Source organism: Malania oleifera, chromosome 9, assembly GCF_029873635.1.
Source record: "Malania oleifera isolate guangnan ecotype guangnan chromosome 9, ASM2987363v1, whole genome shotgun sequence".
Lineage (NCBI taxonomy): Eukaryota > Viridiplantae > Streptophyta > Magnoliopsida > Santalales > Ximeniaceae > Malania > Malania oleifera.
Genome location: NC_080425.1, coordinates 64270284 through 64287138, shown reverse-complemented (window position 1 = coordinate 64287138; position 16855 = coordinate 64270284). Strand labels below are relative to the sequence as shown.

Sequence of the window (16855 nt, the reverse complement as noted above, 5' to 3'; positions counted from 1 at the left end):
ATGCTCAATTTACTATTTTACCCTTTTCTTATTTATTTATTCCATATATCACAGGTCGGGTTCTTACAACCTCCCCTCCTTACAAAAATTTCGTCCTCAAAATTTGCAATCTCTCATTTATGAACCCATCCACATAACCAAATACACACACTTGACTCTAGGAAGAACCGGTAGCTACTAAAACGCAACCCCGTCACAATATATACATACGCTCACTTATGGCAGAGGAATACCGTGGTTACAGGGATACATTGTCTCGGGAGTCCACAATAATACAAATACTCCCAAAGACTAACCACCGATCATAATACCCTAGTAGAGTAATACACACATACTTATTGATTCTACTATCAAAACCCCAACTTAGAACAATAGTGGATACTTCCGGCATATCTGCTTCCAATTCCCAAGAAGCTTCCTCAACCCCGTGATTCCACCACAATACCTTCACTAATGGTATATCCTTGGTACGCAACTTCTAAACTTTACGGTATGGAATCTGAATGGGTACCTTCTCGTACACTAAAGCATCCCCAATTTCCAAGTTTTCGTAACTAATAACATGCGACGGATCCGACACGTACCTCCTCAACATGGATACGTGAAACACATTGTGGATCCTTGAGAGCGCTGGGGGTAATGCAATCCTATAGTCTGCCGGACCCACTCGCTTAAGAACCTTGAATGGTTTGATATACCTCGAGCTCAGCTTGCACTTTTTCCCAAATCTCATCACCCCTTTCATCGGAGCGATTTTCAAGAATATCTTACCCCCCACCTTGAATTATAACTCACGGCGGCGAACATCCACGTAACTTTTCTGCCGACTCTGAGCCGATTTAATCCTATCCCGGATCAAACTCACCTTCTCAGACGCTTGTTGGACGAGTTTAGGTCTTAACACCTAACGTTCACCCACCTCATCCTAATATAGAGGAGACAGACACCTCTAACCATACAGAGGCTCGAACGGTGCCATCCCAATACTAGTCTGGAAGATATTATTATAGGCAAACTATATTAGTGGCATAAATTGCGACCAACCACCACCAAAGTCTAACATGCACGCCCGTAACATATCCTCCAAGATCTGTATTGTTCTCTCTGACTGTCCATTAGTCTGGGGGAGGAACGCTGTACTGAAAGTAAGCTTTGTCCCCAGTGCTTTAGTAAGCTCTTCTATAAATGAGAGATAAACCTCAGGTCTCAATTTGACACAATGGACACCGGTACCCCATGCATTCATTCTAACTATCTTATGCACGTGCAAGTATGCTAGCCTACTTAAGGAGTAGCTAATCGTCATCAGTATAAAGTGAGCAGATTTCGTCAACCTTTCCATGATCACCCAAATGACATTTTACCCGTGAAGCGCTGGTGGTAATCCAGTCACAAAGTCCATGGAAATGTGCTCCCATTTCCATTCTGGAATAGCTAAGGGCTGTAACGGCCCTCTCGGCCTCTGATGTTCATCTTTCAGCTGCTGACACATCAAACGCTGCTCCACGAACTGACCAATCTCCCTTTTTATACCACTCCACCAGAAGGTCTTGCGCAAATCCTGATACATCTTTGTGCTACCTGGATGTACTGAATACAAAGAACGATGTGCTTCCTCCAGAATCGTCCTTCTAATCTCGTTGTCATTTGAAACACACAGTCTAGTTCCAAACCTCAACACACCTCCCTTAGAGATGTTAAAATCCATAGCCAATTCCTGTTGCACTTTCTCCACCATCTCAACTAACTCCGCATTGCTAGCCTGCGTGACTTTAATATGCTCAAACAAAGTCGGCTGGATCACCAAGCTAGCAATGAAGGCCTGATGATCCTCGGCCACCACTTCTATACCAAGGCTTTCCAGATCCTGTCTGATATGATGCTGAGCTACGACTACAGATATTGCCGCATGTTCCGACTTTTGACTCAGCGCATCAGCTACCGCGTTAGCTTTCCCCGGGTGATAAATGATGGTGCAATCATAGTCTTTGATTAGCTCAAGCCACCATATCTGCCTCATGTTCAACTCCTTCTACGTGAAAAAGTACCTAAGGCTTTTGTGGTTAGTGAAAATCTTACACTGAACACCATACAGGCAATGTTGTCAGATCTTTAGTACATAAACTACAACAGCCAATTTCAGATCATGCGTAGGGTAATTCTTCTCGTATTCCTTGAGTTGCCAAGAAGCATAAGCTATTACCTTACCCTGTTGCATAAGCACACATCCTAAATCCTTCATAGATGCGTCGCTATAGATTACAAATTCGTCATCCCCAGAAGGAATGGTCAAGACTGGAGCAGTAACCAGTCGTTGCTTCAATTCTTGAAAACACTACTCGCAATCATTGGTCCAATCAAACTTCACCCCCTTCTTGGTCAATCGTGTAAGAGGCCGAGACAACTTAGAGAATCCCTCCACGAACCGAAAATAATAACCCGCCAGTCTTAAGAAACTCTAAACCTCCTGCACACTCTTTGGTCTCACCCAGTCGACCACAACTTCAATTTTGCTAAGATCAACTGAGATACCACCCTTAGACACCACATGGCCTAAAAATGCAACCTGATTCAACTAGAACTCATATTTCTTCAACTTGGCATACAACTTCCTCTCTCGCAGAATATGTAGCACCAACCTCAGATGGTTTTCATGCTCTTCCGGACTCCTCGAGTATACTATGTCATCGATAAACACCACTAAAAACTAATCCAGGTACTCATATAAAATCTTGTTCATCAGATCCATGAACACTACTAGAGTATTCGTTAACCCAAAAGGTATGACTGAGAACTCGAGTGGCTGTATCTGGTTCGGAAAGTAGTCTTCGCAACATCCTCAGATCTAACCCTCACCTGATGATACCCTGATCGTAGGTCGATCTTTGAAAAGACTTGCGTCCCCTATAGCTGGTCAAAGAGATCATCAATATGCGGCAACGGGTAATGATTTTTCACAATCACCTTGTTGATCTCATAGTAATCAATGCATATGCGCATCGACCCGTCCTTCTTCTTCACCAACAAAATTAGAGCTCCCTAAGGCGAAGCACTAGGCCGGATAAAGCCCTTATCCAGTAATTCCTGCAACTTCTCCTTCAACTCCTAGAGTTCTGGTGGAGCCATTCGATAAGGAGCTTTAGAAATCGGTGCTTTTTCTGACAGCAAATCTGTCGCAAACTCCACCTCACGATCTAGAGGTAAACCGGGTAAGTCTTTGGGAAACACATCCTGTAACTTGTTAACCACTCAAATATCCTTAAGCTTCAACTCATCCTACGGTGGTTCCCTTACGCAAGCTAGGTACCCCTAACATCCGTCTAAGAGTAACCTTTTTGCCTGTAATGCCGATAGAATCTGTGGTGTCGAACGCACATATGATCCTATAAACTCATACTCCTGCTCCCAATGAGGTCTGAACACTACTACCTTCCCATACAGTCGATCACCACATAATTGGAGGATAATCAATCCATCCCCAATACGACATCAAACCCAAACATGTCGTATACCACAAGATTCGCCGGTAGCAGCTTTCCCTGAATTTCCACAAGGCAGCTTTTTAACATCCTCCTATAAGACGTTACACTCCTAGATGGTGTAGCTACAAATAGCCCCTATTCATAACTTGGGTCTCTACTCCACACAGCTTTACAAAGTTCATAGATACAAAAGAATGGGTTGCCACTGAATCAAAAAAGACAACAACTCTATTTGAAAGCAACAAAAAAGTACCTATCACTACATTCCCTACACGATCAGCATTCGCTAGAGTAAGAGAATATACCCTCATCAGTGCTGCGTTGGCCTGAATGGTTCCCCGAGGCATCTGATGGCTACTCTGATTTACACTAGATGCAGGTGTATCTCTCTTCGGTACTTGAAAATACCAAGCTATGTGACCTGACTGGCCAAAGTTGTAGTAGCTACCCCCAAACGACTGATATTCACCATCATGCCATCTATGGCACCTGATACAACGATACCGCGACTTATTCACTAGAGAAGTTTGACGCTCAGTAATCTGACGGTAACCTGAGCCCTTGTTCTTTTTCTTTAATGATCGCTAGCTAGAACCTGATGGCACGAGCCTCTTCTTTGGTACCTGAACCACCTCATCTTCCTAGATGCCGGTCTCGATCACATTGGCCTTATCCACCAAAATTGAAAACTCACGGATCTCCAGCATACCCACTAATCTGCGGATGTCTTTCCTTAGGCCCTTCTCAAACCTCTGAGCCTTCTCATACTCATTCGAGATCAAGCACGACGCAAAACAGGATAGCTCTATATATCGAGTAGCATACCCCTGCACCATCATATCTCCCTGTATTAGAGCAAAAAACTCATCCGCCTTAGCATCGCGTGTGGAGGCCGAGAAGTATCTCTCAAAGAACACTTCCTTGAATTGGCTCCATGTCATCTCTGTAGGACCGACTCCCTACCTCTCCAGCAGACTCACCGCAGTCCACCACCGCCTCGCCTTCCGAAACAGTTGGAACGTAGTGTAAAGAACTCTTTACTTATATCATCGGATCAGGTCCTCCTGAGAACGTCGGAGGGTGCATACGTGTGAACCTCTCGATGGTACACCGCACAGCAGTAGGAGAATGTTCATGTCTCCTAACACTCCGCCCGATTTCCCGCATAACCTGTCTCATCAACCCTCGAGGCACAAAAGGAGACTCATCTCTCGCAGTCTCCCTAGAGCCACTATTCAAGTTGTTATCCTTGGGCTCCATTATAAGAATAAAATAGAAATCAGTTAGAATTCCTACGTCATATACAGTTTACGCAATCATTGACATCTAATCATGCTAACTACCAAACTCACGAGTCCAGGTTTGTCGTATCACATTGACACAAAAAGCATCAACGATTTACCATGATTTTACTGAAATTGTCATTCTAGGAAAAACACAGAACACTGCAAACGAGTCCCTGTCTAACAACAAAACAACCCTCGACCTACTCTACCCATTTCCTACATCCTATACTCTAGTATGTAAACATAACTACGCCAAACCAAGTCTATAAGACCTAACAACCTGGTTAGCTTTGATACCAAGATGTCACACCCCGAACCCGAAAATGGGAAGGGTGTGATGTAGTAACCTAACCTGTCCCTGTATCGTACAAAAAACCAATGATACAACAATGAATAAGGGTCTGACCCCGTGGGGTTCCTGTACACCTTGTACACATTCACATACATGACGTATATGCAAAAAAAAAAAAAAATACTTTTTCTATATAAGAATTGTACCATACCAGAGTCTATACAGATAGAGTCTAAGCTCCATAATACAAAGCATAACCCAGGGTGCCAGTAAATATCCTAAAATGACAATCCTGTTACAGTCCTAGTACTTACACAAGCACTTCACGCAGCATCGACCAATACGCTCCCAACACAAGGACGCTAGTTCTGGTTACTTGAAGGACCTGAAAACATATACGTATGATAAGGGTGAGACACCTCTTAGTAAGGAAGAATCAGATTATATTGGTGTGTGACATATGAGTGTTATCATGACATAAAGCATACACAATTCAATTACAGTTTCAGTATTTTTACAAAACAGTTCTAGTATAGTTCTCAAAACCCACACACACATGATCAAGTAACACGGTGTCATCACACCCTTTGGAACAAAGCCAGTCCACTTTACACGATGTCCGTGGCATATGGTGTAGCCCCAGACTTCCATGGCATCGTATCGGTACAACTGGTGGATCCACATCCTTCGGTGATCAGCCGGTAAAAGGCGTTATTTCACGCCCTCGGATATAGAGTAGGACACTCTTGCCATTGGCAAGTGGTATTTCACACCCTCAAATATAGAGCCAGACACTCTTTCAAAACCTCGAACAATTCGGAACCCCGTTCTTATATCTCATTTTAGCAAATCACAACTCATGCACGTTCATATAACAATTCATTCCACACCTATTTGGTAATCTAAAAATCATGATTTTCCAAATATACAGTTTAAATAAGTCAAGGTACGACCATCTCCATAACACATATATATAACACAGTATATCCACGATTTTCCAACGAAATTAGAGATGCAACTCAATGCCCCCTTTTTCCCAAAACTATAACATGAAAATCCCGTAATTTTCACCCGTTAGATTTCCCCAAATGTGTAGCCAAAACACACACAAGACCGTTAACCACAGTTCTACCGAATCTGATTTCAAAAATAACCGATATAAACAGAATCTCCTTACCTTTCCCTAAAAATCCAAATCCAAACTCTACGGCTCCTAAACAACTAATAGAGTTCCCAAAACCTATAAATCATAGTACAAAACAAACTTACAATTCCATTCTCTACAAATCTACCAAACAGGAATGAAAATTGAGCCTTACCTCGATTTTGGGTCAAAACCCGAAAATGTCCAAAACGAAGATTCGTTCCACAAAATCTCGAAGAGAATCCTTCTCAGATCCTCATAGTAAAGTCGAATCATCGATTCCAACTACGAACGGCGGAGAAATCTAGAGAAAGAAAGTGGACTTTCGAGTTCTTAAAGAGGGAGGGAAAGAATTTAGATATCTTAGCTTCTAAGCAACAAGAAAGATATTTATAGCACCTTTGACTCGGCCAACCTCGTCGACTAGGCGGCGTCTTCGTCGATGAGTCAACAAAGGGAGTTCGTCGACGTAGCGGTGGCCTCGTCGACGAGCCTCTACATTTCATCGCCGAGCAATAGAAGGGCATTCGTCGAAGAATTTTGGCTTCATCGACGAAGTCTGCTCAATTTACTGTTTTACCCTTTTCTTATTTATTTATTCCATATATCGCGGGTCGGGTTCTTACATAGGCAGATGTATTGTTGTTTGGAAATATTAACTTTGAACCTTAAATTTAAATTTGTGAATGTGGATAAAACTCGTTACAATTTTGCATTAAATTTTTTCTAAATTGATATACATTCAAATCAAATGTCTCTCATCAACACAAGAATAATGTTTTTTTTTTTTAAATTACAATAAATTAAAGAGCTTTTTTTTTTTTTCTTTATTTCCAAGATAAATACATTATATACAAAGGTTTCATCATATTCACATGATCCTCCAACACTTTGAAGGTGCCCGTGTGTCTCTATCTCTTTGCTAAACAAGTACAAATAGTTACAACATTTTCAAAGGAACCGTCTTTTCGATCACCTTGTAATGCTTCAATATTTTCTTGATTTAGCTGTTGAGAAACCTCTGCTTAGACTTGAGGTTTCAATTCAACAATCGTAATACTATTTGTCTGTAACACAATACATACAGAATATCAATTATATAAATCCTAATTAAAAAACAACTAACTCTGTGATAAAAGTTTGAATTTCAAGTTTGGTTTTTAAATTTGTATAAATATGAATAATATACAATACAAAACATATTGTATTTTATCCAAATCTATACAAATTTAAATCCAAATCTCGAATATCCATCCTTCCATACACAATCTAATAATTTTTAGGCCAACCATGCAAACATGGTGCTTAATTTCGTAACATGCATGCGCGCTACTAATCCTAAAATACTTCTTTTTCTTCTTAATAAATACTTTATATACGTACGTACGTACTTCTCGGCGATTCTTCCTCTTTTCTCTGTCTGCTAGTGCTTGTCTCCCATCTCTAACGTGTTCAATGTATTGACTTCGATCTCATTGAAACAATCGAAACCAAAATCTTGAATTCCAAAATCCTCACAATCCACTAACCACGCACAGCTCTCCTCCCATGATGGCAGGCCAACGCTATTATCGTAGCCGTCGCCGGCGGCCGGTAACTTCCACGGCGCGTCAGACAAGGGCATTTCGTCGTCCCAAAGACAACCCATAAGTGGGTCGTCGTTGGACTTGCTGGTTTCCAATAGGGACTCGTCGCCGGAGCAATTTTCGGCCGGCGAGCTGGAGGTGTCGTCGGAGTTGACGGCGATGCCGGCGGTTTGGGTCGGTTGAAGGGAATGGGCGGTGGATTCCGGCAGGTGAGGGTCTGTTTGGGAAGATGTTTCTTTGGAGACGGGCGATTTGTTTAAGGGTTCGTGAGTGGTTGGATCGATTCCCATCTTGAGAAGCTTTTTCTTGATGTGGGTGTTCCAGTGGTTCTTAATCTCATTATCGGTCCTTCCTGGTAGTCTTGCTGCGATCTTGGACCACCTGATCATGAAAAAGCAAATTAAACTACAAAAAAATCACCATACTAACTGCCCTTTTTTGAATTATTATTCCTTTGAGCTGGAATGCATATATTTCTATTATATAAATATATATTTTTAAAAAAAGCATATATACTAATGATTCGAAATGATCCCTAGGTAGATTTTTAAAAGAAGACCTCAGCTCCAGACAATAGCCATGGGAAAAATAGAATCAAAGCTACAAGTTTCAACTCCCAGTGCTTGATTAGTTCAAAAAAATCACCAACTCGATTATTTTTTTAATGCTTGTACATGATAAATTAATACGTGCGTGTTCAGGTAAGTTTTTCTAATTACAAAAGTTAAGTTCAAGGTATGCTTAATTAGTTGTAAAGATTAATTTAATTAGCATTTGAAGATTAAGTTAGCTTACTGCTGAAGCCAACACATTGTTTCAGCTTATGGAACAAGTACTTGGAGCTTATATATGGAACAAGCATGCCATTGATGATGTGATGTACCTCCATCAGAAGCCTAGCTACAGCTTAAGGAGTCCAGAGGCCAACATCGCGGTAGCTCAACGGTCACACTAGATCAGTCCTTATTCAATCTTTTTTTCTTTTTAAAAATTATTATTATATATTTTTTAACTTTTTGGGTGCACTAAAAACGCCATTTGGATTAAAAAAAAAATAATAATAATTTCAATATTATTTAACTCTTAATCCTGATAGGATGGGTCCAGCCTGGGGTTTACTGGTCTATTTATGGGCCAGCCAGAGATCTGCTCAATCTTACCTTAATGTTATGCTTAGAGTTCTACTTAATAAAATACTATATATGTATATAAAAGGCCTTATACGTATACATTTAGCTAGACTTTCCCGTTGGGTTGACTTTCTTGGGCTGCTTTTGCAAATGATGTCTTGCCTACATTTTATGACTAGGGTTGATTTAAAAACAATTAAAACATGTTCCAGGTTATCATTAACTAAGCATGATTGCGATCAAACGTGCCTTTAGAAAATTAAGGACCATTTGGAGAACTTGTGTCACTTGTAAAAAACCAATAGATTAATTCTTAATTAAGTGCATTAATTTAAATGCTACCCTCTCTTTTTCATTTCGAAAAAAGAAAAAGCCTATTAATTTGAGCTTGAGGCATTAGTTTCAAATCTTAGGCTAAAGAGTGAAAATTATAGGATGAGAAGTAGGTTATTTTCATTATGTAAATTAAGAGTCTATCAACCATCTAATCAACCCAAAAAAATATAAAATAAAAAATATCTTCCTTTAAATACTCATGCCTCCCTCCCATTAAGGCTTAAAGTTGGTGCTATAAGAGGATAGCAGCTCATTCCTAAAACAATTAAATATCCTTTAATTTACATCTTCTCAATGTTTGAGTGTAAAAAAAAAAAATTATAGCTTGATCAATTTGTAATTTTGTAACACAAATGCTATATGAAGAAATCGTTTTGGCCTGAAGGACAAAATTACACTGTTTTGAGGATAGGAAATTTAAGCTTAGTTAGGAGAGGTTAATACTCTTGTGCTTGGGTGTCCTTTTGATGCAAAACAGTGTAATGATGACACTGCTCAACTCTACTTTAATCCACAAAGAACTTTTTTCAAAGTTACCGCTTAAATTATTTTATATAGGACCAGAATTTCCTTCATGCACACATGGAATACCAAGAAATATGTATTGGAGTACCTATTGCCGAGGCGGGCATGGAGATCAATAACCAGCTGCTCCTCGGCATCGGTAAGGAGGCCACGCTTGAGATCAGGGCGCAGGTAGTTGGTCCAGCGAAGGCGGCAACTCTTGCCGCAGCGGCGGAGGCCGGCGAGCTTGGGGACAGCCCGCCAGCAGCACTGGCCATTGGTGAGGATGAAGTTGATGAGCTTCTTGTCTTCCTCGGCCGTCCACGGGCCCTTCTTCACCCCGAGCTTGTCACAGCAAGGCTGTCTGCCCATCGGTGATCACTAGCTAGCTAGCTTACCACCCACTAATTAACACAAGCTAATTCCCACTACAGCCAACCAGCCACCCAGCTGCTATGCTTCACCTCCAATAGTATGCTGCAACTTAATTCTAAAGGACCCAATTGAAAGCCCCACAACCCCCACCCACCTTTATATAAAGTCCTCAGCTTTCTGTCCTACACTTCAACACATATGAAAATTATATATATATATATATATATATATATAAAATATAATATCGAGAGAGAGAGAGAGAGAGAGAGAGAGAGAGAGGTGAGGGTCCACCATTGGTGAATGAAAGGGGCAGGGGAACTGCTGCAATAACCAGCTGGGGGTTTGTGGTGAATTAAGATTTTGGGGGAGGGGAGGGGAGGGGGTGCTACATCTGAATAAGCATCCAAAATTTTTCTTTCCATATTCATACACAATCCCTAATTCCCACTCTCCGTGATTGCACTCTTACTCAACCATTCCATCACGCCTTCCGTCATCACCACGTTTACGTGTCCGCCTGCGCGCATTGCAACGTCCCACTCTTATGTGGTCTTGCTCATTACTACACTTTGTGTGTTTATCATCACTTGATATTTGAACAGCGGAATTGACTTTATTTATCTTATTTTTGAATTAAAAGCGTACTCTAGTTAAGTCTAGTTGAATTAGTATGTTGCAGAACTTTAACTCTCTGCTCAATATGGAAAAAGGGATACTTGAAACTTGACTTATATTTTATCGAGTCATTATTTTAATAATTTAAAACTTGACTAACGGAGTATTTTTAAAACTCTAGCTCGAGTTGGCTCGGTTTATGTTCAAGCAACTTTTAAGATATGACATTACCACTTTTTTTTTTTCCCTCAAGATGAAGTTGAGTAATAAATATATAAAATAAGAGTATGATTTCTCGATTAGTTTTATGTTTCCTAATGTCAGAGACAAAATAGCAGAGAAAACATTTTAGGGGATGGTGATCCTTCATTAATCATTGTACAACTCACTATATTTGTAAACAAGTTTAACCTACTTGTCTCCCTTACTAAACACATGTTGCCTACAGAGGTGTTAAAGAATACATTCTTTGAATTTTTACTATATGATTGTCATTTGCAGCTTACATAAATTGCTTAGTAATGTGTTCATGTAGTATACCGTGGTATACCTTGGCTAACTAATTAAGGAAGAGTCCTTAACTAGTGTTGCATGATCCTCACAAGGTGTGAAATATTTAGCCTATGATAGTTGGTACGTTTAAGGTTAGTTAATTGCTAAAGGAATTTTCTTGTCTTCATATTTGTAGGATTATGTGAAGAGTTGGTAAGAGACTATACCAACTAATACCAAGAGAATTGAAGCACTAAAGGCACATGTTGAAATAGCCAATAATATGACCATGGAGATGGTCAAACTTACTAACCATGTTGATGCATTGAAGGGATCGCAAAAACATCATTAGGGTTCCAGGGTGAAGATGTTAGAGGACTTCCATGCAGCAATAGAAGCATTATAGATCTAGATAAGTGATTTGAATGCCAAGATGAAATTTATGGTTTCATGTTATGGGAAATTCCAGCTATATGAGAATCGAGTATGGAAGAACAAAAGTGCTAGAACTCCAAGCATATAGGGGTTCTTGTGATGCTTAGGAGTTGGAGAACATCTTATTCGACATGGAATAATATTTTCACGCGATGAGGATCGACTCAAAAAGGAGGCTAGTGTGACGCCCTTATTTTTCATACCATTTTTTTTCAATATAAATAAAACATATTAGTCACATATCGGCTACGTCAACACTTCTAATACCATTTATACATAACCTGACCCGAAGTGGGTACCGGGTACACAATCATTCTCATATACGCAAACCTAACAGTGGAAATCATTATATATATACATACTACAGCGAATACACATACCATAGTACTAATTCATCCATAAATACATGTCTAATACATTCCCAAAAAGAAACACAAAATGCTCTAGGGGAATCCTCCATCCCTAACTCAGAACACTCACCCTATCTACGCAGGGTATCAGCTCCCCTCTATTTTGGATCTCTATCACGTGGTCTATCTCGGTTTCCTGAAATATTTAAATGATTGCGTAAGACACATTTCAGTAAAACGGAATAAATTATTTATAGTGTGTGGTAGTATGAATTTTATTATATCATAAAATATATTCAATTAAGTGATAATATCTTTTGATAAAATATACCATTTATACTCATAATCATATAAATATAAAACACAAGCTTTCATAAGCATTTAATTCTATTTCCAAATTCATTCCCATGCCACCCATGTTTACCAGTGAAGTTCCCGAGAATAGTGGAGAATATACGCCCATACATGTAGCTCTCCTCTGCTCTAATATCGTTTGTATCCTTACGCAAATAACTCAGGTTCGGCTACAATTGATACTCATCAGGGCACTCACCTTACTCAATAATCCCTCAGGCGGAGTGTTTTACTTCGTTTTAATTATTTATATTATTAACTCATGCAATAACATTTCTTATTTCCATTTCCATTTTCATTTCATTTCCATTCCATTTTCACTTCATTTCCATTTCATATCTAGCTCATGAGTGTCCTCGGTAACCAATACATCCGTTTCTGTAACTCATGGCTACCCTAAGGATATTTTTCACGTCATACTTCACCCCATGGTCGTGGTCACTCTCCATATTCGATGCCATGCTTCCCCCCATGGTCAGGGTTGTATGGGGCGAAGCCTGGACCTAATCGCGGTTGGCCTATCGGTTAGATCAAAATAAACAAACCATATACTCGTCTGTAGTATGAATGACCTACCTGTTGGCTTTTTGAGTCCGATCTCTATTTTGATGCCGATGAAACACCAGTATCTTATGTGTGTATTTAGTATGTGATTAGCCTTAAATTTCAACACACATAAGGAAAGGGAAAATGGAAGACAATATCTTTTGCTTTATATTTGATCTGTAATAATGCATGACATGCATGATGCGAATGATAAGCTCAACATGACCGTATATTGACCATAGGAAACCAAATGACCGTAGGGTGATTGACCGACACCAGATTTTTAGGGTTAGCTCAAAAACCTTAGACTGACCATAGGTCCCAAAACATCGCATGAAAAAGCTCCCTATATATTAGATTTAGTAACTATGTGAATAGGGGTGACTTCAAATGAGGTTAGGACTTGAATGCACAAAGTTAGTGTGTTCGGTCAACTGAACCCTAACATACAAAGCGACTTTGGTCGATCGAACCTCCCCAGGGTCAAACAGTTGACCATTTAGTCGACCAAGTTTGAAATGAACATCAACGCCCTGGTCGATTGAACTAGCACGTGGGGAAATCCCAACACCCTACTCGACCAAACTTGAAGTTGAAAAATGGTTTGGTTGACCAAACATCCAAATTCGGTCAACCGAACTTAGCCTGGTCGATCAAACCTTGGAGGTTCCAAAATTGCCTCAAGTATGGTCGACCAACACCTTAGTTCAAAAATACCCTGATCGATCGAACTGAGTAACCTGGTCGACCGAACCTTGAATATGGTCGATCGAACCTCTCGGGTTGGTTAATTTTTTACCGCAGGTTAATGAGGTTAATTTTAGTTAAACATCATTAATCTTTTTCTAAAATGACTTTCGTATCCCCAACGGTCATATTTTTCCCCAAGTCTATATATACCCCTTCATTTGTCTTAATTATGGGCCTATTAGCAAAATCATTAAGAAAAATTCTCTCAAATTTTTATGCTCATTTTTTATCCTCTCTTTATTATTACTTTGAAAAAATATATTTTAAAGAGATCATTTTATTTATCTTGAGCATTTGTTTTTACAAATCATATTGTTTACTCTCATATCTTGTTTATTCTTTCAAATCTTATTTTTGAGAGTAAATCAAAGTTTTCTTCATATATATTCATTGATATATATCTTTGAAGAAAACTTGTTTATTGCTTGTGAATCTTGCACACATATTGCAAGACTTCAAAGGCTCATAATTATTTTTGAGTAAGAATCCTAGTTCCCCTAAGTTTTATTTGAAAAACTAGTTTTTTGGGAAACCTCTTGACATATTGAGAAGAGTACCTTGAGCATGTTCTTATTTTAATATCTTTACTTGGAAGGTCTCTTACTGTTGTCGGTAAGAAAATCATTTTTCACACTCAATCTTTACTGAGAAATAGTTGTTAGTGAAAAATACACATTCTCATATTGAGCTTTAATTCATATCATACGTGAGTGTATTTTTGAGCTTATTGTTGTACACATTTGCTTGTATTAGAAGCACATTTGTTTATACGCAAAAATTTATTTTATTATCTGTTATGTTGACTCTATAAGTTCAATCCTATTTTGATATTGACAAATCACTTGGTATTTGATTTGTGCATTGAGATTGTGAACAGAAACAATATTTAGCTTGCACGGAAGACTAGAAAGTCATGAAGATTAAAGTATATACATTTTGGCACAATCTATGGAACTAAAAGGGTAGAAGAATGAAGATGCAAACGGCAAGTTTAAGATCGTCATGGGAATGGGTATTTAGAACTGAATGTACTTACATATTTCACATGATTTAATTCGAAACTCAAAATATACCTTAGCTGACCTTAGGACTCCTGCATCTTATGAAAATATTTCAGATATATTTATGGACTTAGAGACCTTTTTTATAACCCCGGAAAATATTTTATAAAAGAGCAAAGAAAGAGTGTAAAACAGATTTTTTAAACTAAAATGAAAAAACCAGAAAGTGTTCTATTTAGAAGACTGAAGTCCCTGCCCAGAAATATGAAGTGTCAACTTCAGAAGACTGAAGTGTACGCTTAGTCATCTGAAGATTCAACTTTAAAAGACTGAAATTTAAGTTCAGTAGTTTGAAGAATTTTTTTAGAAGACTGAAGATTAAGTTCAGTTGTTTGAAAATTTATTGGAAAAACACAAAAACAGGTAGAAGCACATTAGAAGACTGAACCTTGACTTCTACCATCTGAACCCACAACTTCAGAAGTCTAAACCCCAACTTCAGACGTCTGACCCTGTGTCCAGTTCAATTTTTCGAAGCTTTAAGGAACTTTAGTCATCTGAGCCCTACTCCTCAGTCGTCTGAACCTGCAAGAAGATTAAAAATTTAATCTTTAGTGAGAGAACACGCGAGTTAATTTTTAATCAAGTTGATCCAACAGTTAGGAGTTATCCTAAGACCAAGTTTACCTATGTAATCAACCTTTAAACCCTAGTGCCCCAACTTTTGGCATAAGATTGAGTGTATTAAACGTTTAGCACAACTTAGGAGAGCATTGAACACACTACCGAATTCTTACTTGGGATTTCAAAGCTTATACATCAAATCTAAGCTAAGGCTACATTGATCTTCAGAAGGCATTCTAGCGATTGTTGTGCATTCAACTTGGTATTGAGGTTTGGTAAATCAATTTGTTTGTTACTGCTTATTCTCGAAGAGTTTTTCATCTCAAAATCTATCATTGAATATTATTTGAGAGATTGATCTTGAGTGTACTTATATGCATATAAGTTGTTTTGAAAAATCACTACTTGAGAAAAGTTTTGCCAATGGTTAAATATTTTTGATTCAAGTATGTATTCATTTAAAGACTCGATATTTTCGATGTTATAAAACCACTTGATTAAATATCCTTATAGCTCATAACTATATATATATATTATTGAGAGATATTTTCTAAAAAATATTATATTAGGTCTTTGATCTTTGGAACACATAACACACACACACACACACACACACACAGATATATATACATATGCATATACATATACAAAGATCATATTATGTTTTGGATATTTGGAATAAAACTTATCGATCTAGATTGTTGGAGAAAAACTGAATTACATATTTGTCTTGAGCTCATTTGGTTGGATTCAATATTTGAAGTAGAACAATCATATTCTTTTAAACCAAAGATTATTTAAAATCCTAACTTCTCCAAAGCACTTACTTATATAATTATTATGGGAGTTTTGATCAAAGGGAAATTTTGTGAAGCATATCATTCATATAACGATTACATCGTTACATACATACTGAGCTTCAAGTTTTATCATATGGATATGTGTTAGGTTTTCCATTGTACTCACTAGTTTTGTTAGAAACAACATTGAGTTGTTTTGCAGATTTAAAATTTTATATTGTAATCACAGTCGGGGTTGTGAATTGGGTGAGGAGGAAGCTATGCCTCTTGTAAGCAGTGGATGTAAGGGAAGCTCCATCCTGGTTAAAGGAGCATGGATTTAGTGAAATCCTTTAGTGGGTTGCTCAAGGCGAGGACGTATATCGGGTTGGTTGAACCTCGTAAAAATTGTGTTTGCCTTCTTTCTTCCCTTACTCTTTTTAATTCCTGCTTGCATTTCATTATTAGCATTTGCATGGTCGTATGTTGATTTATATTTTACGCACTTGATAATTAATTGGATAAAATAGAATTTATTGAGGTAATAATTTGAATTAATTTCAAATCCCTGTAATTAATTTGTTAAGTATTGAAATAGAGATTAAGAGATAAAATAAACTTAAAGATTTTTAAAATACCCAATTCACCCCCCTCTTGGGATTATACCTGAATTAACATTTGGTATCAGAGCCTCGTTACATAGACCTAAATGTTTTCTATAAAAGGATCATGATGGCTTATTTTGGTGTATCCCCATTTGGTGTGAGACAAATC

The 16855-nt window shown here is 38.4% G+C and overlaps 1 protein-coding gene across 4 annotated transcripts; it reads right to left on the bottom strand.

The window, feature by feature from the left end:
- Nucleotides 1–5226: 5226 nt before the first annotated feature.
- Nucleotides 5227–10317, bottom strand: LOC131164615 (MYB-like transcription factor ODO1). 4 transcript variants are annotated; one of them, XM_058121921.1, is made up of 3 exons: nucleotides 9870–10284; nucleotides 7592–8171; nucleotides 5227–5445 (listed from the first exon to the last, which is right to left on the bottom strand). In XM_058121921.1, exons 1-2 carry the CDS (start codon nucleotides 10130–10132, stop codon nucleotides 7628–7630), a joined length of 807 nt encoding a protein of 268 aa, XP_057977904.1. In that variant the 5' UTR covers nucleotides 10133–10284; the 3' UTR covers nucleotides 5227–5445; nucleotides 7592–7627. The 4 variants fall into 4 exon arrangements, with proteins under 4 accessions (XP_057977904.1, XP_057977903.1, XP_057977905.1 ...); XM_058121920.1 differs by having other exon boundaries at nucleotides 7596–8171; XM_058121922.1 differs by lacking the exon at nucleotides 5227–5445 and adding an exon at nucleotides 6894–7271 and having other exon boundaries at nucleotides 7588–8171; nucleotides 9870–10317.
- Nucleotides 10318–16855: the final 6538 nt, after the last annotated feature.